The following is a 23,833-nucleotide window of genomic DNA, read 5'->3' as shown; positions in this document are numbered from 1 at the left end:
ATTCAGTAAGTATTTTTACTGGTATATCCTCATTTTACTAAACTACATCGCGTTACTGAACAGAAAATCTGCAATTACTGCAGTCAGGTAAACCTGATAAAGGCAGAAGTGATTTAAATAAACTAAATCAAGTCAAATAACTGGTCAAATAATCAATGTGTCCTTCCATGTAGTTCCAAGGTGTAACTGGGGCACAGGTCAGCTGGCAGCCTGTGCGTTGACCCTGTCAGTCCTTGATAGACTGGTACAGGCCGACTTAATGACTGAGGTAAACATGATAAATGTCATTCACCCCACCAGCTTCTGCGTTTCCCTTTCCCGTGCGGCTGTGGAGTTTAACTAGTCTTATCGTCGCCACGTGGAGGGAACTAAGATCCATCTGCATTGGAAGTCCAGAGTCACTTTTTTTTCTCTCTTCAAATGCAGGGTCTTAAAAAGGAGGCTCAAGGCTGCGTTTGTCACAAGCAGGTGACGTCCTGGATACAAACTGTAGGGCCTGACCTCGCGGAGTCCACTGGAGGGACACTGATCATGATTTCTGGGGCTTACTGGCCCACTTCTTTGTTATTGGAGCGTTCTGCGGATACCTTTTCCTGCACGTTTCCTCTAGAAGAGATGACAGACAGCATTTGCTTTGGTTACCGGGATCAGAACTCTCACACTATCCTTTATAACATCTTGAGAGGGAGGGAGGGTGGCTACCTCGACAGCCACCTGAACTGTAACGCTGCGGCGCACGATTGCCACTGTAAGCAGAGGAGGACGGTTTGCCTCAAGGACCCAAAGACCACCTGCGAAGTGGCCTCCGGCGTGCTGCTCAAAACCATCTGCTTTGTGAGAAGTTTACCGTCCTTCAGTCAGCTTCCACCCGGAGATCAGTCATCCCTGTTGATACACTGTTGGGTTCCTTTATTTGTTCTGGGGCTCGCCCAAGAAAAGATTGTGTTTGAAGTGACTGATGTCCCAGCTTTAAGTATCCTCAGACAGATTCTACTCGGACCAGGACTTGCTGAAAAGGAGGCTGACCAACCAACTCTGGCTGGAGTCCATAATCTAACATCTTGCTTGCATCAGTTGTGGAACCTGGATCTCAGTCCAAAGGAATATGCTTACCTGAAGGGTGCTTTGTTGTTTAACCCAGGTAAAACTCACGTTATTAGTTGTTTCAGTAACTCCTTCATTTGTTAGGTATGTGACACGAGCTTAAACAGAACCTTCTTTTTATCTACTACAGCTGTTCGGGGTTTAAGCGCCTTGTTGTTCATTGAAGGCCTCCAGCAGGAAGCTCAGAGAGCTCTCCAAGAAGTCCTTCACCTTGTACACCCGCAAGACAGCGCTCGCTTCAGCCACATCCTGCAAGCAGCTTCCACCGTTCACACCGTCAGCCACAGCCTGGTCACGGAGCTCTTCTTCAAGCCAGTTATTGGCAACACAAATATGTTCCATTTATTAACAGAGATGTTGTTTGTGCAATGAGATCCCAGTGAGGAAGCCTTATACGGAGCGTTGTAATATGTCATTTTATACGGTGAACCCTGCTGAAATAAACCTTGAAATATCTTCTTCAGCTTGATGAAGTGATGTTTTGAGAAGGGACGCAAAAATGAATAGATCAATTTGTAAATTATTATATGAATCACCATTTATTTTGCTATTTGATTAATTGGTTTGCATGTTTTTAGTCTATATTTAAATTAAAAAAAATAATTAAATGTGAATATTTATAACAGTAAATTAAATAACTGAGTATTGGAATAAACAAAGATATTTTAGGACATCATCTTGGGCTTTGGGAAACACTGATCCACATTTTCACCATTTTATAAACCAAACAACTTCATTTAATCAGGAAAATAATCAACGGATGAAAGTGAATCTAATTGCTAGTTGCAGCCCTGGTTTTGAAAATTGCCTGACTTCTGTGCAAGCATAATAATCAACCCATGAAGAATTTTAATTTTAAGGAGAACACCACCATAATGTGATATTTCCATAGCCTCGGAAAGTTCAATCACTATTAGTGAACATGAGCTCCTCTCTCTCAAAGCCAGAAACCAGAGAAGGAAGTGTCAGACTTGTGATGTCATTAAGTATAAAGTGTGAAACTGCTCCAGAGAAAATGAATGGGAGTTTGTTTTCTTCATTCTATTGCGGTGTTGTCAGTTGTGACACAGAAAACGTCCCCATATATTCAGAACATCCCCCTGGGTGCTCTCAGCGTCATCGAGAATATCTTTACCAATTCATTGTCTATGGAGCGGTTCAGGTTTTATACTTGGTGACATCAGACACTTTAGTTGTAGCACTGTTTTTTAGAGCTGGGAGAGAGTAGTTCATGTTTACTATTAGTTTTGGACTGTCTCAGACAACAGGATTAACATGTATGGATTTGCAGCATGGCCCGACCTTGAAAAAAGATGCATACTTTGACTCCCTCGTGTGGCCATGTGTGGCGGACAACAAGCAAACAAAGTTTCACTTCATATCCTTTATTGTTTTCACAATGAGACACGAGTTGACAATTGCACATGTTTGTAGAAAATACAAAGAACCATACCGCGGTGACAGGCCCAAGAGATACACTTTGGAATTAAGGAAACCTGAGAAAATCTAATGTGGGAATGAAAAGCAGACAATTCAACCAGCTGAGTGGAATAGGAAGTAGACTAGAATGGTTACAGTACGACGCAGACACATTAATCACTTTGTCAACAGTTAAGTTGTGTTTATGCTTCTTGGGCTGCCAACTTCTTTATACTTAGCACTGAAATGGGTGAAAAAGAGTAGATCCTGTGAGACAAACAGTCAAACAGAACATTTAGAATATGAGGATCAGTCCATGTTTGATAAATGCAGGCACTACAATAGGGTCCATAAGCTAATGCTGATAAGAACGCTGGTGAATAAATTCCACTGAGTCAGCTGGCCAAATTCCCATCAGCACCCAGGAGCAAACACAGCAATCATGCTCGGGTGAGAAAACGGACATTCACTTCATGAGTCACTAAGAAGTTAGAGTACATGACACAATCTTAAGTCTAGCTGCAGCTTTCACAGCAGCTTGCAATATGAAACTGGATTTACAGACAGGAAGACCACAAACCAGAACACATAAGACACCCGGTTCACTTGAAGCTTCAGACTTATCCTCTTCATTTGATCTTCATGTTAATACACTACCAATAATCTGCTTTGAAGGGGAAAAAAGTCACTCCATATAGTAAGGGCATCATAAATGTCACAATAGACAATAACATTTTGACATTAAAACATTTTTTTTTAACTCAAGGTCCACTTACTTACATATTTCCGTAGCTTTAAACCCAAAACAGAGAATAGCATTCCCATGTCTATATACAGTGTTTCCCCTAGGATGGAGTAAGCTGAGGTGAAGCGCGCGTGCAGAGAAACAAAAGGGCGCCCTGCTGGGAAGGGCTCTTTGGACCTTTTGTGAACAGTTACTCGTCTGGAAACTAAATTTGATTTGACAAACACGCAGTTACGAGTGATCCATATCAGCCAGTTGTCATTTGGACAGCTATTTTGAATTTAGTCAGTCTTTTAGATGAAAATGCAAATGACAAGTCATTTAACACACTCCTATTTTAGTCTGGTCTTCTCAACATTTGTTCAAAATATTTTAAATGCATTGAATGTTTGGTTATCATATTAAGACACAATATAGGAAAAAATGCCTATATTTAAATGCATTGTTTATTTTTTTAAACCAGATATTATTGATCAAATAAATGAAAGGTGTCTTCATGAATAAAACCAGTCCCTTTATGTTAACATCAGATCACTGCATATCATTTCACACAGCAAACTAATGAAAAACAGAATGCACTGGACTTGTAACAGTGTTATTGTTGAGAAAAAAAACGTATGTTTAGGCTGTTTCTTTAATTACGGTAATGTGGCCTAACTAAGAGAAAACGGTTTCCGTTGAACTGTTTCCGAGAGAATCCGTATTTTGTCTGAGATAAACACTTTTGTGTATCAGTCTCTTGTTCCAATCAAGTGGTTCTATTTGTGTGTGACACAAATGAAAATGCAGAACTGTTTTCCCTTCTGCAAATGATAATATCTGTGACCAGCAGACGGTGCAGCTTGTCCAGTGTCCTAACAGCAAACGGCACGAGCAAGCGCCAAAGTGTACATTGTTTTTGATTGTCCTAACTGGCTGCAAGTGACGTTAAAAGCGCCGCAGACCTAAATAAATGTGTTGTTGTAGGAAATGAGGGTCTCTGCCTGTGTGTGCGCGGGGAGCTTAGGGGAGTCGGCGGACGTTTGAAGTGACCGTGCTGCTTAGAGTCCGCTGGTGCACGAGACGTATACCTGTTTTCCAGGCCGCATATTTTACCGCTTGCTCAGCTTGCTCCTCACATTCTATGAATATGTGGATAGACAGCAGCATTGAGATGCTCACGTGCTGTTAGGATACGGACAGAGACCAATCTCCTTGTTTAAAAAAATAAAACAATTATTTATAATTAAAATAATTCTGCATTGGCGATCAAATTCCAGATGCGGCACACCTCCGCAGCTGGCTACATGTAGGGGAAACACTGATTTAGCCCCATTCACACATGCACTGTAAGCCTGAACCATGAACCAATATTCACGTTTAGTGAGTGGGCATGTTGATGATGTTCCTATCATGCACTCGCCCAAACTGGGAGAAAACAATTTACTGGGGATTTACACAAAGATGGCAAAGAAAACGTCCAACTGGAGAGACAACAAGATTCAGTCACTTCTGTTGGTATGGGTCAATGCCAAAATCATCAGACAAATTCAAGGAATGGCAAGAGAATCGGCTGTGTATGAGCAAATTAGGAACCGGCTCTGGTGTAATCCGCATCATGTCCTGCCTCCTGCATGCTCTACCCAGTGCCACACCTCACCTAAACTGGAGTATTTCCAGTTAGTAAGAACATATTTGACAGAATCTCATGTTGTGTTCATATGTGAAAATGGCTTTGTGGTCAATATGAAGTTACTGTCCCCAGCCAATTCGCTTAGCTTAACATTAAGAAACTGTGAGAAACAGCTAGCCTGGTTCTGTCTAAGGGTAATAAAATACTCCTGTAAACACATTTGAAGCTCACTTATTAACACGTTATCTACAGTATAATCTCTAAGTACAGAATGAAAACTGTAAAAATTACAAGTTGTGGCCAAGAAATAGCATAACTTCCTGAAAACCCACAACTTGTCAGTTTTACACTTTGGTTTCTATATGGAATAAACAAAGAAATTATAACATGTTCCACTAGTGAGCTTTAGAGGTGTTGCTAGGCAGATTTTATTACCGTCGGACAGAGCCGGGCTAGCCGTTTCCGCATGTTTACAGCCTTTGCACTAAGCTTTAGCAGGTTACTGTCCACAAGAAAGCAAATAGGGCAACTTCACAAAATTTCAAACTGTTCCTTAAACAGAATCCAATTCTTAGACTTAGAGGATTTGAGCCATCATATAAAACTGACATTTTCTTCATGCCAAATATTCTTACTTCATCCTTTTCGCACGCTTCATTAATATGAAATATGGCAAAGAGCAGAACATCATTTCTGATCGAGAATCAATGACTGTAAATATATGATACATAACAACTGAATTGAAAGCATTGAATACAGCAGCATTGAATTAAGTTTCAAATCTAATCTATGATGATAACAACAAGATGATGAAATGTAACAACAAAATAAAAACAACTTACAGAATTAAGACAAATGTCCTTTGCACAACAACAGCAGAATAATCTGACCAGCCAAACAAGTCAGCTTTCATGAACATAACTCAGTTCTCCTTCAAGGACGAGGGGACGGTTAATCGTAATACAATAACAGCGATGAAGAGCTGCTGGTGATATCTGCCTTCAAGCGATCCTTCAAATATACACATAATATTTATCACCCAGAAATATCTACACACGGAGCCCTGAGTTCACTGAAGTCCTTCAGACAATGTGAATTTTCACATTTTCTTTTTCCACAGCAAAGCCATGGTCTCTACAAAGAGCTTGGCTCAGCCAGAGACTCCTGTGCAAGTAGTGTCGCATTTCGGCTTCCCATATGTGACCTTGTGGACACAATGTGGCAAATAATTCCGAGCACAGATCACCAGTGTGGAGCAGGAATCATGTTCTCACAGAGGTGCAAATTTGTGGGACACCTGAAGAATGAGTTGCTGTGTGAGAGGGTGAGTACGCTCTTGATGAAGTAGAAGTATGACCTATAAAAAAAGACAGAAAAATCATGATCACTCCTTAGCATTGATTCTGCTTACTGCCTTCCCTATTCACAGTGGACGGCAACTAGAAATAATTTCACAGCAGACTCCATTTAGCCATCACTGTTGGCGAGCTGAGAGGCGAGGGACTCGGGAACTCACAAAACGTCACATCCTTTGGAGTCTCCTGGAAAATCCGTTCTGAAAGTTTTATATAAGTCAGTCCATAGGCTTTTAAAGGTAACCAAGAAAGTCGGTGATGGTCTCAATTTTTAATTTAGGTAACAACTTATTCATAACTTTGGCACTCACTGTTGAAGCTCATTAACAATGTCAGAAATCCCAACTCAAAGTGGGCTAAATACGTCACATTGTTCATTGCTCTGATTGGTCGTAGTCGGTCGTGATGCTATCCAATTGCGTGCAATGGTATTTTAAAAAGGCCCTTGCTGATTTTAATTAAATCACCCTAAAGCACGGGGCACGGTACAAATGGACAGTGTGGGTGCGCCCCTTTTCTTCACAGTACAGCGCAGATCTGATGACATGTCCCAGAAACACATGAACAGGTTGCATTCAAGTTGAATCAAGCTAGTTTGTGTAGTGAATCCAATTTGTATACATAGCATACAAAAATGCTCTTGCATGAGGACCATTATTGTTTTCTCATGCATATTTGCATCTACAATCCCAGTAATATGATGTTAGAACAGTTGAGATGTGCACTTCAGTGTCCAGTCTTTACAGTATCGTATCCATATGCAGTATGTGACCTGTGAGCTTTGGCTCACTTCACTGGTGAAATGATTTACGTGTTCAGTTTGTCATTGGTGCATAGTTGCTGGTTGTCCCTGTATGATATGGTGGACCCACTGAATTTTAACAAATGACACAATGGTTTACATGGAAGAAAAATGGCAGGTCTTTGCGCATATTTCTATTTTCTTCAAAAATGCATGGGTGCAAGCCGCTCTGTAGTACTTGAGTTTAGACCCTGTCTCGAGTCCTGACTCCACTTTTTTGAAGTCTTGAACTTGTCTCGTGCCTTGTTCGACTTAGCTATTGAGAACTGGTCAAGTTGTTCTTGGCTGCTGATTCTGGATCAGTTTTGCCCAAATTCAACACATTGATTAGCTCAACGTCAGAAGATAGATCCATCTTGTTTATAGATCTATCCTTAATCACTATATTAGCATTGGAAAGACACTATTGTCTATTATGATCTTAAACACGATTCAACAGGAGTCAGTCATGACTTGGTCTCAACTAACTTTGGACTTGGTCTCCATTAGACCTGATCTTGAACTGGACTTGATTAAGGCTGTAGTTCTTGACTACAGCCATGGGCTACAGACGGATTTCCATCAAAAGTGAATTGTTTTTTCTATAACAGTTCAGTTATTTTTGAACCACTAATGTTATTACAGACCATTATGTGTGGTGCCACTTGTGAATGGTGCTCGTTCCTGCTTACCCGTTATATGCATGGATGCGTCATTTTCTCCAAAACTGTCAAAAGTATGGCAATTAAGCCCACTGGGTTTTCTGCCTCTTCCTGCACTGTATGTTATTTGTATTCTTTGTCAGTATTTGTGTATTTTTTTTAAATTGTGCTAAATAAATAAAATATATTTTTTTATGTACTAGTTTCATAGGGATGGGTACTGCAACCATGTAGTAAACTGGCCTCCGTGATTAATTATTAAGGCCTGTAAAGTTAAGATAAGCTCTGACGTAACGTTGCAGAATCTCCTCTGCTTTCTCGGAGTTAAACTTCTCCAGCTACTCTCATTAGATACTTTATCAATACACCTGTTCAAGTTGTTTGACGTGTTTTAGTTTGCTCTGTCCGTAGTGTGTCATCCACCACCACTGTTTTACGAAATCACAGCGAGCTTAATAGCCAATTGTTACAAGCTGAAACAAAAGCCGTCTGTTTATCTCAGTTTGCCAAATCTTGGCCAATTCTTGTAAACTTAACTGGCTGGCTGAGACAAAACAGCCCCTTCTCCCTCTATCAGCTGCACCCAGTGCCACACCTGTACATGGCTAATTATTATGCAAGTCAATGACATCCACGGACCTTGGCGGTGATGGTAAAAGTACCTGATTCACGTCAGCAGAGGAAGGAGGACGGGATGAATGATACGGACTGATGTCTGTGTTCTTCATCCTTTTTAAATTTCAAATCAGAATACTAATATTTTTTTCTTCTAAATTATGTTTTCTATTCTAAAATGCAGTTGGATAGTTACAAGTACAGGTTTTAATCAGTAAGGAGAGGAAAGGGACTCCACCACTAATAGCATACTTTTTGAAACTAAAATGTTTGTTTTTTAGAGTATGGCATTTTTCATTTAAGTGTTTTTAGGTTATACAAAAAACTGTTTGAGATACAGACATTTGACCAAGATCCCATCTAACATGTAACTCTAACCTATTGCTAAACTGTTTATTTTATGCATAAATTGGTGCCTCTGCCCGGGATAAAAATCCTGGTCGAATGCACCAAAAACCTTTTTTCCCCCTCACCATCACCCATGAAAATGTGTTGAGTGTAACATAAAATGTCTTTGAATAGCTTGCTGTAATCACATAAAAGTAAACTCTAAAATAACACCAGTAGTCAAACACCTGCTCAGGGCTGCCATAAAGGACACAGGGTCACGTCCTCTTTATTTAACAGTATCCAGGAGGATAAAGGTGCTTTAGAAACATGGGCGGGCGGGGGGAGTTTATATTCTACAATTAAAAACGGACATATTAAAAAGGTACTTTATAGACCAAGTCCAGTACTTTTAGGATCAAAGTCTTTCAATCTAACTACTTTTAAGCCAACAAAACGTGTTCTGATGTTTAACAGGAAATCAAAACTCAGGTGTGCATTTCTGCACAATGACAGGGAAGAAAAACACGTCAGTCATACCTGAAATATGACAAAGAGGATATTGTTCTCAACTTCAACATAGTGAAAGAGATTTGTTATTTTTCAGTGCACAGGGGGCTTGACTTTTTCTTGTTTTGGCATGACGGATAAAGTTTGATTTAAACCTTACTTAACGATACATTTTTATAGAAATTAAAAAAAGGAAAGAAAATGTATCCATTAAATAAGAAAAATCCGAGGCAGTGGCTGAGTGATTAGAGCACTCGCCCCATGTAAAGAGGCTGAAGGTCCAGGAGGCAGCAGCCGCGGGTTCGACTCCGACCTGCAGCCCTTGCTGCATTTCTCCCCCTCTCTCTCTATCTAATCAGGAGATCAGGGTGCAAAATACAGGTTTCAGTTATGAACCTGCATAGAGAGACATGCTATCACCAAAATGATTTAATTAAAAAAATAAACACCTTAGAAATTAATTTTACTGCAACATCTGGTGAAACAAAATTCTTGATCTCTGTAAAATTTCCGCTGATTTGTGTAAAAGTAGATGTTAAAGGTTTGAACCTAATTCCTCAGTTAGTCAAACAGGTGTTTCTCATGAAAACATACTCTGGTATAAGCTGCTTGATCAGTACTATGTGTGCCTCTGTTGGCACATGCAGGATAGACTTCCCCTGCTACAATTACCAAGTCATGGAAAACGAAATGTGCACATTATTCACTGCCACTAACCAGACTACTGGGAAATAAGTGGATGACACTTTCAAGCTCCATCCCATTGTCATCAAAAGTATGAAGTATGTATCAATGTAAAAGTAGAAGTTATTTTACCTCCATTGTTCCTCCACATGTCTCTGGCACACTTGTCAGAGGAGGTCAATTCTGATATTTGGATGTTTGGATTTGATTTGGAGTCATCTTGAGGAAACAGAGTCAAAGAAAATGATGGTTACTTGATGGCAGAAAAGCAGCTCTATGGCGTTTAAGAGGCAACGCTGACATAAGTTAAGATGTGAAAATCTGTGACTTACTGTTGTTGCTGAATGAAAAAGAGCCGCTCTCCCTCATTGTCTCATTCCCGCTGTCCGACAGCGTTCTCTCCATCCTGGAGGTTTGCGGCCTCCTCTTCGTGCTCTTCCTAGTACTGATGCGGATGATGCCGCGCACCAGCCGACACTCTGCCTCCTGCTCACCCATTTTGTGCTCCTCTGCCAGTGAGTTGATGAGCTGGTTAATGGCCTTGCTCTTCCTCAGAAACACCGAGTCGGAGGTGCACCTGGCCAACTCTTCGATCTGATATTCAGAGTACAGCTCCAGCAGCTTCTTAGCAATCAGAGAGTCCACATCCTCCTCGCCATCCTCCCAGTCATCGAACCTCATAGACTCATGCAGGGACGGATGACTGGGCTGTGTTTGACCACCATGCCAAGCCACATATGATGGAGATTTGTTTTCAACATCTAAATACTCTCTCTGACTGTCAACTTTGACTCCGGCGATGCGGACATCCCCTAGCCAGTCTGTTCCGTCTTCCTCTTTGCTGTGTCCTTGGTTGACGGACCGGAGGCTCACCTTCTCTGGTTCGTCTGGGGAGCTCTCGTTTGGCGGCAGGCACGGAGCGAGGATGGAACACTGGCAGACCCTATACAGGCCGCAGGTGAGCACGCTGCACACAAAAGTCCTACAGCTACTCGGAGGAGCGCAGGGATTGCAGGTTTGTGTCGCAGAGGGTGGATCAGCTGAGCCAGGAATGAAGCCAATGGTCTCAGACTCCTTTCCATTGGCATCTTTCAGGTGAACTTTGTGGACTGTCTTTGGCTCCGGAGTCGGGAGCCTGTCTTCCACCGGGTCCACACAGCGCTCCTCATAGGATGACCTCTGGCTGCTGCTCTGGCTGGGTCCATACCTGTAGCTGCCAGGCCCCGAGCTGCGTCTCAGACTGCCAGCGCTGCCGGCGGACATGACTTACTGCCTCCAAGATCTGAAGAAAATCAGGTAAATTTAGGTGTAACTAAACGACAGTGTTGAAATTGCAACACTAAGCAAGTTATCAAAGCTTGTAGAAGCTAAAATCACTTGAAGCCACCTGAGGGCATCTCTCCGCATAACAAATGTGAAACTACTATCCCCAGGTGGCAGGTACAGTAACCCAACTGGTTCTCTGGAGGATGTGTGAGCACAAAGTTGAAGACAATTAACTATTCAATGCATGATGTCATGGGGATTTCTAAAATTGAATCAACTGCAACTGACAAAAAAGACACAAATATTACCTGAAAAAGGTTAACAAAATCTCCCCTGCACGCACAAGCAAACTGCTGCGTGTGAACCCATACCCCGTGTTTACACTGTGAGCTGAATCAACAGAGCAATTACACCGGGTCCAGGTAAAACAATCTTGTAATGTAATGCCACCCTTGCTTGTTCGATGACAGTCACTATTGGAGCAAAACGCCATTTTCATTAGAGTACGTAATGCATGCACCTGCTTAGGTCGCATTAATGCTGAGTTCAAGAACAAGTCCCGTTGGATATGAAGTTACCTTAGTTGCTTTGCCGGCTACACATATGCATTGGAAACATTAGCTTTAAACAGCTAGCTGTACACAAACACTCTGAAGCCCCGTGACATGACGACATGTGTTGGCACTAATGTTTACAGTAGGCAAAAGATGAACAAACAAGTGAAATGAAAATAACAGTTTGCTGTCCCCCCCCCCCACATGTTCACTATCATAATTACACGTCACCGTTCGTCACACATTAAGTGCTGTAATGTATGAACTAAATTTCACTCTCATGGCGACTTGTCATCGCGGCTCTTTCCTCCATTAGAGGACTAAACGTTACTCACAGTATACACGGTGCGTCCACCGACTCACTTCAGAATTAATGTCGTCTTCGTCACTTTAAAACACTTCTGTTTTTAATCCTCTCATATATATCAACTTATATATATATCAACTCCGCTCAAAAACTGTCACTTTCAGTAAAGTTTTCGACCAAATCCGTACCTGAGCGTCAAGGTGGAGGAAAAGCCCCAGGTAGCTACAACAAGAGGCTGGGCTTCCGGTCAGCACTTACAAAATAAAACACAAGTTACATTGCCACTGTGATTTTAGCCTTAGAATTGTATATTTTACGTGTCTGCAATGGAAATAACACGCTGTAAAGATGTTCAAATCACGTAGCAATTTGCCGAGAACGTCACCTCTATACACACTAAAGTGTTTTTATAACATAGCTTCCAAAACCAAAAGTCCACCTTAATTAACTATTATTTTGACATGATTTCCGGTGTTATTCCGGAGAATAGCATACTCATAGAAATAGAATTAGAGTAGAACGGACATTGACCTGTTAGCCATGGCCATTTGACTAGTAGTTCGTGAGAAAATGGTGATTGTGTTATGGGGACAACACAAGTCAGTGGGCCGTAAATTTTGTCACTCCCTTGTTTGAGAACTGTGTTTTCTTGATGACCTATCAATTACAAATATGAAACAATTTAATCTAGCAAACCTAAGCTCCTCTCTGGCAGCAAGGCAAATGCACAAAAGATGTATTCAATTCAATTACATTTCATTTATAGTACCAAATCATAACAAAAGTTATCTCAGGACACTTTACAGAGTAGGTGTAGACCACACTCTATGACTTATTTATGATTTACATAGACCCAACAATTCCCCCGTAGAGTACGGTGGCAACGAAAACCTTCCCTACTACAGGCATGAACGTCGGACAGACCCAGCTCTGTGGAGGACGGACATCTGTCTGCACCGGTTGGGGAGGAAGAAAAGGAGAGAGAAAGAGAGAAAAGACGGAAAGATGGACAGAGAGAGACAAAGACAGAGACAGACACACTTCCAGTAACTATAAAAATGTCTATAGTAATGTGAATATGACTTATATGTTATGGCAGTTAATACAGCAGAATAGTAGAAAAACTGTCACAATATGTAATGGTAACCATAGGTGTCATTTACGCTGGGGGCGCTGTCCCCACCACCCTTTGAGTGAGTAGTACTAAACAGTTGTTAGTTGCGTCCCTGCTAATAATATTAGCAATAGATGTGGCTGACAGACAAACAGATCTGTTTTATCACACACATTGTAATACATACACATATAAATAAAACGTTAAGTAACATATACGAGAAACTGTAAAACTTACAAGAACACCTTTGGTTGGCCTATCCGATCAGTGATATTTCTGCTGTGTGTACTGTAGCTGTCTGAATGGATGCATGAATTCCATTAAAGAATCACGTACCTGTATCTGCATCTCGTGAAGGGAAAATAATATTCTACTGTGCAATTATTCCACCAATCAAAATACCAGAAATACCGTTCTTCTTCAGTCTGTTCCACAGTTCACTAATTGTAGTGGGTTTCTTAGACATTACTTTGTCTCTTAGGATTTTCCAGAGATTCTCTATGGGGTTCAGATCTGGACTCTGGACTGGCCATTTCATTGTTTCAATATTCTTAGCTTCAAGGAACTGTTTCACCTGTTTTGCAGTGTGACAGGGGGCATTGTCTTGCATGAAAATTGCAGCTGATTGGGAGACACTTGCAGTGAAGGTATTGTATGTTGCTGAAGGAGGTTCACATAAACATTTGCATTCACTCTGCCATGTAGCTGTACCAGAGGTCCAACTCCTGCTGCAGAAAACATCCCCAAACCACGACACTTCCTCCTCTAAATTCAACTGACATCTTCACACACTTTGGGTTCAGTCTTTCCCCAGTCCTACGCCAAATAAATTGAACGTCCTCTCATCACTGAAGTGCACTCTGGACCAGTTTCCAACATGCTCCTCAGCAAAGGCATGTCTCGTCTTTTTAGGTTTGAGGTTTGGTCACTGCAGAGTGGGCTTTGAGTGCAAATTGTCTTAAACAGTGACACTGTGTGCAGAGAAAGATCCTTGCCCTGTTCAGCACAGAACTGGCGAGCAACTCCAGCTGCAGTGTTGAACCGATTCCTCATTGAGTCTTTGCATAGTCCTGTTCTCTCGTGCACTTGGACGACCTGCCTTTTTAAGGGACTTAATTTAATCTGTGTCCTTGTAAAGTTTCAAAATTCTTGAAATCACAGAATGTGAACGCTCAACCTCTCTCTGATGGCGGAGAGGGTCATCCCTTTGGCCTTCATCTGGTAAACATGCTGTCTCAGGGTTTCAGTCACCTTAGAGCAGCTTGTCTTCTTGCAAAGTAACCAGGAGAGCTGCCAGATAAATAGGGTGTGTCCAACAATGAAGTCAACTGTCACCAGGTGCCAGATTAACACCAATAACTGGGAGGTATCTGAAAGTATTCTATACAGCAGTGGTATAGCCATAGCTAATATTCTATCAAATTCTCATAGGTAAAAAATAACAGTATTTCAGAAGGAATCAAGAATTAATATGTTCTCTAATTTTGATCCCCACTGTCTGCAGTTCTCAGCAGGCAGCAGGACTTGACATAACCCCTCTCTTTGATGATAACAGCTGTCCCCGCTTGGTGAACCTACGCCATGTCACCCACAATTTGCAGACATTTTGCATATAAGAAGAAAATATAATAATGAAAGGGCGAAAATATAACATCAATAATAATAATAATAATAATAATAATAATAATAATAACAATAATAACTTTATTGATATAGCATATTTAAAAACAAATGTTAACAAAGTGCTTTGACAGACAGAGCGTACATACATTTCATTCACATATACATACATACATTGGAGTCAGAATCAGAAATACTTTAATAATCCTAGGGGGAAATTATTTTCGTTACAAAACTATACAAACAACAAATATTATGCAGACAACATATATTAGAAAAACAGAATATAAATATAAATATTGAATAAATATACACATCAACAAGGTGACACAAACGATAATACGTGAGTGATTAATAAAAATGTATAACATAAAATAAGTGAACGAATAAAGGAAATAAAATCAAATAAACGATATATAAAAATACGTATTCCACTACATGTCGTTGTCATCAAAAGTATCCTACCTAAAACCAAAGAGGTTATGACAGTATTATAACCTCTTTGGTTTACAGGATATTTATTGTGAAAGAAAATTAACCGGAAATGCATATTTCCTTTGTGTTGAGTTTGACAGAAGCTCGTTTGACCGGACGACTCGTTTTATGGCAGCGCGGCTAACCAACACTAGTGACAAATGTGTCGGGACTCTTAGTAGAAGAGCAATATCCATCAACTGTAATGAAGTTGCTCCTCTTAATTTATGCATAGGACCTCTGGGGATATACAAAAGGTTCGGTAATATGTGCAATACGAGCAAGCTAACAAGCTAACACTGTTACGGTATTTTTGGTTTACTGATGTTAACAGTCCGCAGCTGGCTGGTTTGGCTGGTCTTGGTCTGGTGCAGTGAACAAGCTAACGATGGCTAGCGGGTCAACGTCTGGATTTATGGGAGCACTTTCTGGAGACAGACTTAAAGAGCAATAAGTGAAGGGGAATGGAAAGTACCAGGGAGGCAATTTGGAGCACGGGCACTTTGGGTTACTTACACCTTTATACCCATAGTCTATGATAGGCTTTTCTCCGCGGAATGACGACATTTGCTCCATCCAGCTGCCTCAAACACGGGCGTCGGTGATGCTGTGGACCGCTGAACAAGTACCCCGGTTCTCCGAATTGGGAAAGAGCGCTCAAACTTAATTATAAAAACATGAAAAACTGCGAGTATCAACAAATCGACCCACAGGCACTCCCGACGCCAACCCCGACCCCGACCCCGACACCTCCACCTCCACCTCCACCCCACCATGGAAACGACAGTGACAAGAGAGATGAGCCGAAGAAACCGAGGAGAAAGTGGCAAGTTTTCCCCGGAAAGAATCGTTTCTACTGCGACGGACGAATCATAGTGGCCCGACAGAGTGGGGTCCTGCCCCTCACCCTGGGCCTTATTCTCATCACAAGTGGATTATTCTTTATATTTGAGTGAGTTCGTGTTTTATACGAGGTCCACAGTTCTGCCTTGTCACCTTTGAGTTCAGTCGTTTCCCTCGCGAGTATAACGGACGAGCAGCTTCCACAGCAGAACGGCAATATGTTGTAAACTAGCTTTATAAATGAGTATTTTATGGAAAGGACACCTGTCTGATGTATTAGATCTGCGCCGAACCGTAGAGTAGGTTCCACTGATTCATAAAATGTCCTTATTCATTTTTTCAAAAGAACAATGTATTCAGAATACTCAAATCAACTTTAAAAGGTCAGATTTCTTAATGTAGTATGGTAAGATTTGACATTTTGCCTTTCAATGGGTGGATATCATCTCTTTTTGCCGTATGTGAACGAATGAATCGCTCTTTGAAGCCACGATAAGACATGATATGAACTATGCTAAGGAATATTACTTGAATATAAAAATGGGAATGCTTCTCTCACAGCACAGCGAAAAGTGTGTTTTGTCTCCATGGATTGACATGGTGATTAAAGGCAATGAATGTTAATTAAAAGTAGATACCCTGATGGGCGAAACAAGATGGCTCAGTCATATGAGACAAAAGCTGTCTCTGTATCCTCTCCCAATCTTTGATTTGGTTTGCATGTCTGAGTTATTCATCCTCTCTCTGTCTGTGGCCGCCCCATATCACAGCTGTCCCTTCCTGGTCAAACACCTGACCAGCTGCATACCTGTTATTGGAGGAGGCCTCTTTGTGTTTGTGGTCATCACCTTGCTCCAGACCAGCCTCACTGACCCCGGCATCCTGCCCAGAGCAACGCCTGATGAGGCTGCAGACATTGAAAAACAGATAGGTAAGGGCCAACTCAGTTTCAACTCAGTAAGAGCCAAGTGGGGTCAGAACCATACGGTTGTCTCAAGCGCTTTTGACTTTAATATTCAATATCAGAAAAATGTAACAGTTTTCAAGTGTTTACTGTTGTCCTCCAGAGTGGTATTGCTGCCAGACACTGGATTTGGACCACCATTGGCACCAAAACTCTCCATGTGTCCTTTTCTATTTCCTAAAGGATATGTGATCCATAAACAAAAACTGCTTAAGCTCAGCTCATTTCTTTACAGCTTACCATCCGCTCCGTGGCATTCAATTAAGTCAAACTTCAAGGACATACTATATTTGTCACTGTCATACGAGCATTCACATGGTTTGTTTTGCTTCGGAGCACAATTCACAGTGGAGATTGAAGGCATTGATCTGCTAGCGTTAGCTATTTTACTCTGAAACTGAAACATACGGCATTCTAATGGACAGTCACCACATATTATGTTGCAAGTTCATTTTAATGATGATGATGAATCCTTTGACACAATTAAGGTCCTGTGTAGAATGTAAGAAAAGACTGATTTTCCATGACCCGGTGTAATTAATGTTGGCAGCCATTAGGGCATTTTTTTGTGGAAGAAATGTGTCTTGTTGACTTCTAAAGCTTGGAGTGGAAGATTTTCAATCCCTTAATTTGTCCTATTTTCACAGTTCTGTTCAAAGCGCTCCATCAGTTATATTCACTGTCAGTTTTTAAGTCTTGCCAACAGTATCATTCCTTTTCATATGCCATGCCTCAGTAAAATGACCTTTGCGTCTAAAGTTGTCTCATGTGCACCCTGTTAACTCCTACTCCTACCAAAGTTTAGCCTGTGATGATATAAGATGTTCATATTACCCAACTGTACTGCTTTTTCTTCCAGCTATTTTTGCATCAAAGACCGAGACATAAGAATTGAGTATTTACCTAGCACCCTGTTTTTAAGGAAATACGTCGGACATTTTGTTTGACTCAGTGTAGTTTTATTCTTAGGCAGAATGTAAGTACTGATCTAATTTAAAAATCATTTAAAAGGCACAGCTTGTGGAAGTTGTGTAAATTCAATCAAAACTAGAGCAGCGTCCCAATTTCACGCAAAATCTCTGCAGGTTCTAAGTATGAAGTGTGTTCACACTGGAAAAGTGACTAAATATAGTGCACTCAAATGAGTAAGTACGCTTATAAAAGGATTTGAGCGTGCTGACATCCCAGAGTAGCAGTTTGATTGACGTGTATCAGTTTCTTTTACCTCAACATGATAAAGTACATGGATTTCTTGTATATTGAGTGGAACAATAGTATACTAAGGAAACAAGTAAGTTATCTTGTATACAGTTAGTATGTAGTAGATAATTGTGACACTGTAGAAATCTTTTACAGCCAACATTTTTGCCATTTGATAGCAGGAGCAGTTGCCAATATCAGATGTGATTGATGGCATTAATGACGTTGCATTTAGTTCCAGGGTTCTTGTATTGTGCATGCTGGCTCACTGCCAATACTCAATGGAACTGTGCCATCGTTGATGTTTACTGCTGTGCATGAACTGTGATGACAAGTCAACATGTTTGCTATCAAAAAGGACTGATTTAAAAACGTTTCTAGTTATAAAACCCACAGGCCTTTGAGAAATCTATACGAATGTTTTGTGTTTTAATCAGATTGTTTTCATGGCAGGCCTAATAAAGTGCATATTGTGTGTATTATGGGTGGCAGGGGGATGATTTAGTGTATAAGTGGATTTTGGATGCCATCAGAGACACTCCTAGTGTCATGATTCCTTAAGTTCATATGTTCTTTTTCTCCTCCTCCCCAGTTAAACAGGTTATCAGTGTATTTGCTCATACTCAGTCAAATGGAGTTGTTGATGGGGCAGAGGATTGTGAGGTGGTGGTGGTGGTGGAGGAGCTGCAGCTTTTGGCAAAAACAATTCAGTGTCTCAGCAGCAAAATCGCTCGCTTCGCCAATTTCCCGAAACCGCTGTAGCGGCGGGCCCACCGCAGGCGCACCTGGCATTTAACGGAAATGGGAGAACATTGTTTTGGTTCGTGACATGTGTTACAGTCGATCACACGCTAAATACACTTGCCCCGTGCACTTGAGCCAGGGCACCATATGCCATAGATGTCTTAATAGTGCCCAAAAGTAATTTAAGAACAAATGGGATAAAAAGCCTGAATTTTGGAATATAATATATGTAAAATGTCAAGTGTTTAGTAAAAGGCCAGACCATTATCACTTGAATCTGATTCATTTTCTCTTGTATCTCTTGTGTGTCCTCTCCTCTACAGACAACACTGGGAACACCAGCTATCGGCCTCCACCCCGCACCAAGGAAGTCCTCATCAAGCAGCAGGTGGTGAAGCTCAAGTACTGCTTCACCTGCAAGATGTTCCGGCCACCGCGCACCTCCCACTGCAGCCTGTGCGACAACTGTGTGGGTGAGCTGTGGACACACGCTGACACTTTGACATTTACTCATGATAAATAATGAATCAAGGCCCCACAGGGCCACAGTGAATGTCATTCTATCACTCTAGTTCAGGCTGGACTGACTTGATTCACATAGCAACGTGCTTCCCAGGCTGTTGAAGTATTCCTAAAAGGAAGTCATATCAGTGGTGAATTCTCCTTTTGGTGTGTCTCTCTTTCAGAGCGGTTTGACCATCACTGCCCTTGGGTGGGGAACTGCGTGGGAAAACGCAACTACCGTTTCTTCTACACCTTCATCGTGTCGCTCTCCTTCCTGACGGCGTTCATCTTCGGCTGTGTGACCACACATCTAGCACTGAGTATGTATTTTGCTCTGGTTCTCAGGTGGTTTAAAATAAAAAAACAGGATCTTACTGATAACACATCTGGCTCAAACTGCACCTGCCAGGAACTGTTAGTGTTTGTTTTGTTTCACTTGGACGGCCAGATGGCCGGGTGCACCTCAGAGCAGTTTAAGTGTCTGATAAGAAATATATGTACAGAATGTCTTTATAGTTTTCATTTTTTTTGACCGCATTTATCCGTATTTCTTTCTCTGGCCCATTTTATTTCAGCAAATAGCCCTGCTCACGTAAGGTTTAGATTACATTGAACATATTTCAGCTTGAAGGCCTAAAGCTTGCATAGAAAGTCTGTATTTTTTGTAGTTAAAAAATAAATAAAACCTCACGTTTACACACCAACTCTGAAACTTTGGTCTGTCTTTAAAGTTTTTGGAACAGGTTAGTTTTTCTGTGTGTTATCACATCTGTTAAAAGCCACTCAGAGCCACCGCACATTAAAACATCATCATCCAAAATGGCATCTGATGAACTGACACGTCCCCCAGAACAAAGCACTTTACAACTAACAAATTAAAGAATACAGAGAATTTAAAGATAGATTGTGGCAGCTGAATGCAGAACAGTTTTGAATCGGTGCTGATCGCAAAAAAACAGAATGCATGAAAGAGTAGACAGCAGTGATCATTTTGATCTTGTATTATCTAATTTTCACAATAGAATAATAAAACAGACTCGCCGTGCAAGGTTTCTGTGTGTAATAGTTTTTATTGGATGAAAGATTAAAGAAATGCATATGAGAAGTATGGACTTGGTGCTCAAAGGCCTTGAATCTGGTGTTACTGCTCCCATATCAAGAAATTGAACGGCAACTGTTTCAGGAGGTTTTGGAAAAATTGCACACTTTTTTTTTCTTTAATGGCCTTCGAAACACCTTTTGAGCCTCTGTGTTATTTTGTTCTTCTCTTTCAGGGGCGCAGGGTGGAAAAGGCCTGGTGTTTGCTCTGCAGGAGAGTCCAGGCAGATATCCTTTAATCACTAATGTATTTCAGATTGCTGTCAGTCATTATGTTTCATTTATTCTTCCCACCTCCCACATCCTGATACTCTCCTTGACTCAACCTTTCACTGCAGTGGAGCTGGTGATATGTTTCTTCTCAGTCTGGTCCATTTTGGGCCTCTCAGGCTTCCATACATACCTGGTTGCTTCCAACCTGACCACTAATGAAGATGTGAGTACTGCCTTGACTTGAGTTTGTTACACTAAAATTAGGAAGTAGCTGTGAAAATGATTTCTAGACAATTAGGGATGTTTGCAAAATAATTAATATATTCATAAAATTGCATTAATATTACACTGATGTCCCATTTGAAATAAACGTGTGAATGTAATAATGGATATTTGCAGAGGAAATATCATATCACCTTGCAGAGATTCTCAATTAAAAATCGAGTTAAGTGCATGTTGGATAAAATCTGTGAAATGTTGCACAGTGAGTATGTTTTCCATCTCATCTGTTCCAGATTAAAGGCTCTTGGTCAGGGAAGAGTGGAGAAGATGTCAGCAACCCATACAGTCATAAAAACATCTGTATCAACTGTTGTTCTGTGCTCTGTGGACCCATGCCACCCAGGTTAGTCTGAAATCTCACAAACTGTTTGAGATAATAAAGGACTGAAACATGCACAATTAGTCAGTTGGTGTCAGTGTGTCTCATCCAGATATAAAGTAAACTACTTCGGGTTTTATCGATGTATCAAACAGCATGTAAATATCACATTTCTTTATCGTGACCAACTATTTTTATGTCTAATGAATTCTGATTGGCCGCGCGGTGGTGTGGTGGTTAGCACTGTCGCCTCACAGCGAGAGGGTTCCTGGTTTGAATCCGCCCTTCTGTGTGGAGTTCATGTTGTCCATGTCTGTGTGGTTGTTCTCCGGCTTCCTCCCACAGTCCAAAGACATGCAGGTGTTAGGTCAATTGATGACTCTAAATTGACCGTAGGTGTGAATGGTTGTCTGTCTCTGTTTGTGTCTATGTCAGCTGGGATCGGCTCAAGCCCCCCGTGCGACCCCGATAGGGACAAGCGGTTGAAGATGAATTCTGATTTTTTTTTTTTTTGGCTCTATGATAGTAATTAAAAAAGCATCCACCGTGGTTTTATCAGCCAGGCACAGTAATAATAAAGGTCCATATTTTCCCTATTCATTATTTTAAAATAAATTGCATGTGCTTACCTATTCTGCAGTTTCTTTTACATTTGGAGTGTGTTAGCATGATGTTCAGTGTGCATCCATCACGAAGGGTACATAAGATGTCGAGTCTAACGGAGAACACACCCTAATGACTTGGATCTTCTTTGTTTTTCTCTCTCAGTTTGATCGACAGACGAGGTTTCCTGCCTGCAGATGAATCCGTCCAGACAGCCGGCACGGACATAGAGCTGCCTACTGTGGCCACTAAAAGCGAGATAAATGTGGTAGGAGGATCTTCCCAGCTGGCTTTTGGCTTGCAGGAATCTCCATCTCCTGTGCCTGCACCCCCATACTCCCAACGAAACTCTTCCTCTGCCTGACAGAAGCCTTGTTGCCTGCTGCTCTTGATTGTGACATTATATAGTATCTTTCACTACTGCTCATTTAAGAAAGGCCACCACCAGCAAGCCCCCATTTCACCAGGATGGTGCTCAGTGGCAGACAGAATGCAAAGTGAAAATGAGGTTTATGGGGAAACCAGTCTGAGCACACACTATATAACATTCAAAAAAACATGTTTGTGGGGAACATGCAAGTGGGGAAAGTTACTATTCTCGTATGATCAAGGAGTAGCATAATAGCTAGTGAAAAGTTGTCTACTTCCACTTTAAAGGAATCTGTCAACTTGAAATTTGGCTTTCTTTTTAGAGTGAAATCAATATCATAATCATATCTGTGTGGAAGCTAGCCTATACACTTTTGCTGATAAATGCTATGTGTTAAAGGCTAAGTATAAAAGTAGCACAAAAGGAGACAAAAAGTCAGTCACCCAGTAATGACAGTTATGCAGCAATATCCCTTAAAGTTATAATACGGAAGATTTACTGAGAAAAACCATCTGAGTGTCTGTGGAGACATTCCATCACCATATTCAAATGCGCTGCAGAGTTAGTGACGCTTTTTCCTCAGTCAGTAGTGGTTGGTCTGCCCAGGTGAAGCTCGTCACTGATGATTATGCTGCGTTCCATTGTATTCAGACATTGAGAACTTCCAAGTAGAAGTGCAATGAAACGGAACGTTAGAGTCTTAATTCAGAGTCAGGCTCTCTCCGATGTTTCTAACATTACTTTACTGCTGACTCACAATGGAGGATCTACAGACGTATGGAGCAGAGTTGAGAGTTTACAATCTAATGACGTCATACAGTCGACACTGTTCAGTTTCCAAAGGAGCTCTCGGAGATGAGGGCCCAGAGCCGCACCTGCCGTTACCGTGCTGGGTAGGCGTGTATTTTCCTTTGGGCTAGCTAGTCCCCCCTTTTCAAGTCTTTCTGCTAAGCTAAGCCAACCGGCTGCTGGCAGCGGCTTCACATTTAGCGTACAGACATGAGAATGGTATCAATGCTTTCATCCCATCCTGGGGAAAAAATAGCAAGTTTTACAAAAAGTTGAGTTTTCTTTTAGGTGGTAATTTAGTAATGTGCGGTTGGCTGTTGGCCTTGTTACACCTGCTTCAGGCAGTTCATGCTTCTGAACAGCTCATTCATGGAAATGAACAAATCACGTTTACACATTTGACTTTTTGAAATAAGCAACATAAATACTATTCACTATATAGCTTTGTGTTTTCTATCTGTTCACCTTTTTAAAAAAAGAAAAGAAAAACACAACAATTTACACCTCAGTTTTTTGTTGTGCTCAGTTTTTTGTTGTGTGGGTGTTTTGTGAGGGAGGAGCAGAGAGGAAAGGTGTTGTAAGAAGTGAAGGCTCATGCTGTTTCCAGCTCGTCGTTCTCTTCTCTTGTTGTTTTCTCTGAGAGCAAGGGATATAAAAGGATGCCTGGAGAGTTGTACAGCTTCTTTTGTTTACAAGATGTTAACTGCTGTTCAGATAGTTGCAGTCTGAGCTACGGTATACTCTCATATCAAGTG

At 41.2% G+C, this 23,833-nt stretch overlaps 3 protein-coding genes across 3 annotated transcripts; 2 read left to right on the top strand and 1 right to left on the bottom strand.

Moving 5' to 3' along the window:
- Nucleotides 1–615: 615 nt before the first annotated feature.
- On the top strand, nucleotides 616–1,476 carry LOC310955920 (nuclear receptor subfamily 0 group B member 2-like; the record flags this gene model as incomplete). Its single annotated transcript, XM_083926000.1, has 2 exons — nucleotides 616–1,141; nucleotides 1,235–1,476. The coding sequence occupies 2 exons, from the start codon at nucleotides 616–618 to the stop codon at nucleotides 1,474–1,476; spliced, it is 768 nt and encodes a 255-aa protein (XP_083782126.1).
- A 1,158-nt stretch (nucleotides 1,477–2,634) lies between these two features.
- kdf1b (keratinocyte differentiation factor 1b) lies at nucleotides 2,635–11,082 on the bottom strand. Its single transcript, XM_083925320.1, has 3 exons — nucleotides 10,147–11,082; nucleotides 9,947–10,033; nucleotides 2,635–6,237 (listed from the first exon to the last, which is right to left on the bottom strand). The coding sequence occupies exons 1-3, from the start codon at nucleotides 11,075–11,077 to the stop codon at nucleotides 6,143–6,145; spliced, it is 1,113 nt and encodes a 370-aa protein (XP_083781446.1). The 5' UTR covers nucleotides 11,078–11,082; the 3' UTR covers nucleotides 2,635–6,142.
- Nucleotides 11,083–15,301: 4,219 nt separating this feature from the next.
- zdhhc18b (zDHHC palmitoyltransferase 18b) lies at nucleotides 15,302–23,489 on the top strand. Its single transcript, XM_083925400.1, has 7 exons — nucleotides 15,302–16,101; nucleotides 16,763–16,923; nucleotides 19,224–19,373; nucleotides 19,587–19,724; nucleotides 20,679–20,938; nucleotides 21,231–21,340; nucleotides 22,085–23,489. The coding sequence occupies exons 1-7, from the start codon at nucleotides 15,827–15,829 to the stop codon at nucleotides 22,281–22,283; spliced, it is 1,293 nt and encodes a 430-aa protein (XP_083781526.1). The 5' UTR covers nucleotides 15,302–15,826; the 3' UTR covers nucleotides 22,284–23,489.
- Nucleotides 23,490–23,833: the final 344 nt, after the last annotated feature.

The sequence above is a fragment of the Echiichthys vipera genome (assembly GCF_963691815.1).
Source record: "Echiichthys vipera genome assembly, chromosome: 13".
NCBI lineage: Eukaryota > Metazoa > Chordata > Actinopteri > Perciformes > Trachinidae > Echiichthys > Echiichthys vipera.
The sequence above is the reverse complement of the archived record's forward strand: the minus strand, read 5'-3'. Positions and strand labels throughout refer to the sequence as shown.

What these genes read in the sequence shown, in the direction of transcription:
- zdhhc18b (XM_083925400.1), top strand. Translation starts at nt 15,827, where the DNA reads ATGAAAAACTGCGAGTATCAACAAATCGACCCACAGGCACTCCCGACG. An exon ending in GGATTATTCTTTATATTTGA is followed by an intron (nt 16,102 to 16,762) that starts GTGAGTTCGTGT and finishes CCCATATCACAG; the next exon opens with CTGTCCCTTCCTGGTCAAAC. An exon ending in CCTGTGCGACAACTGTGTGG is followed by an intron (nt 19,374 to 19,586) that starts GTGAGCTGTGGA and finishes TCTCTCTTTCAG; the next exon opens with AGCGGTTTGACCATCACTGC.
- kdf1b (XM_083925320.1), bottom strand. Translation starts at nt 11,077, where the DNA reads ATGTCCGCCGGCAGCGCTGGCAGTCTGAGACGCAGCTCGGGGCCTGGC. An exon ending in TTTTTCATTCAGCAACAACA is followed by an intron (nt 10,034 to 10,146) that starts GTAAGTCACAGA and finishes TGTTTCCTCAAG; the next exon opens with ATGACTCCAAATCAAATCCA. An exon ending in CATGTGGAGGAACAATGGAG is followed by an intron (nt 6,238 to 9,946) that starts GTAAAATAACTT and finishes CTTTTTTTATAG; the next exon opens with GTCATACTTCTACTTCATCA.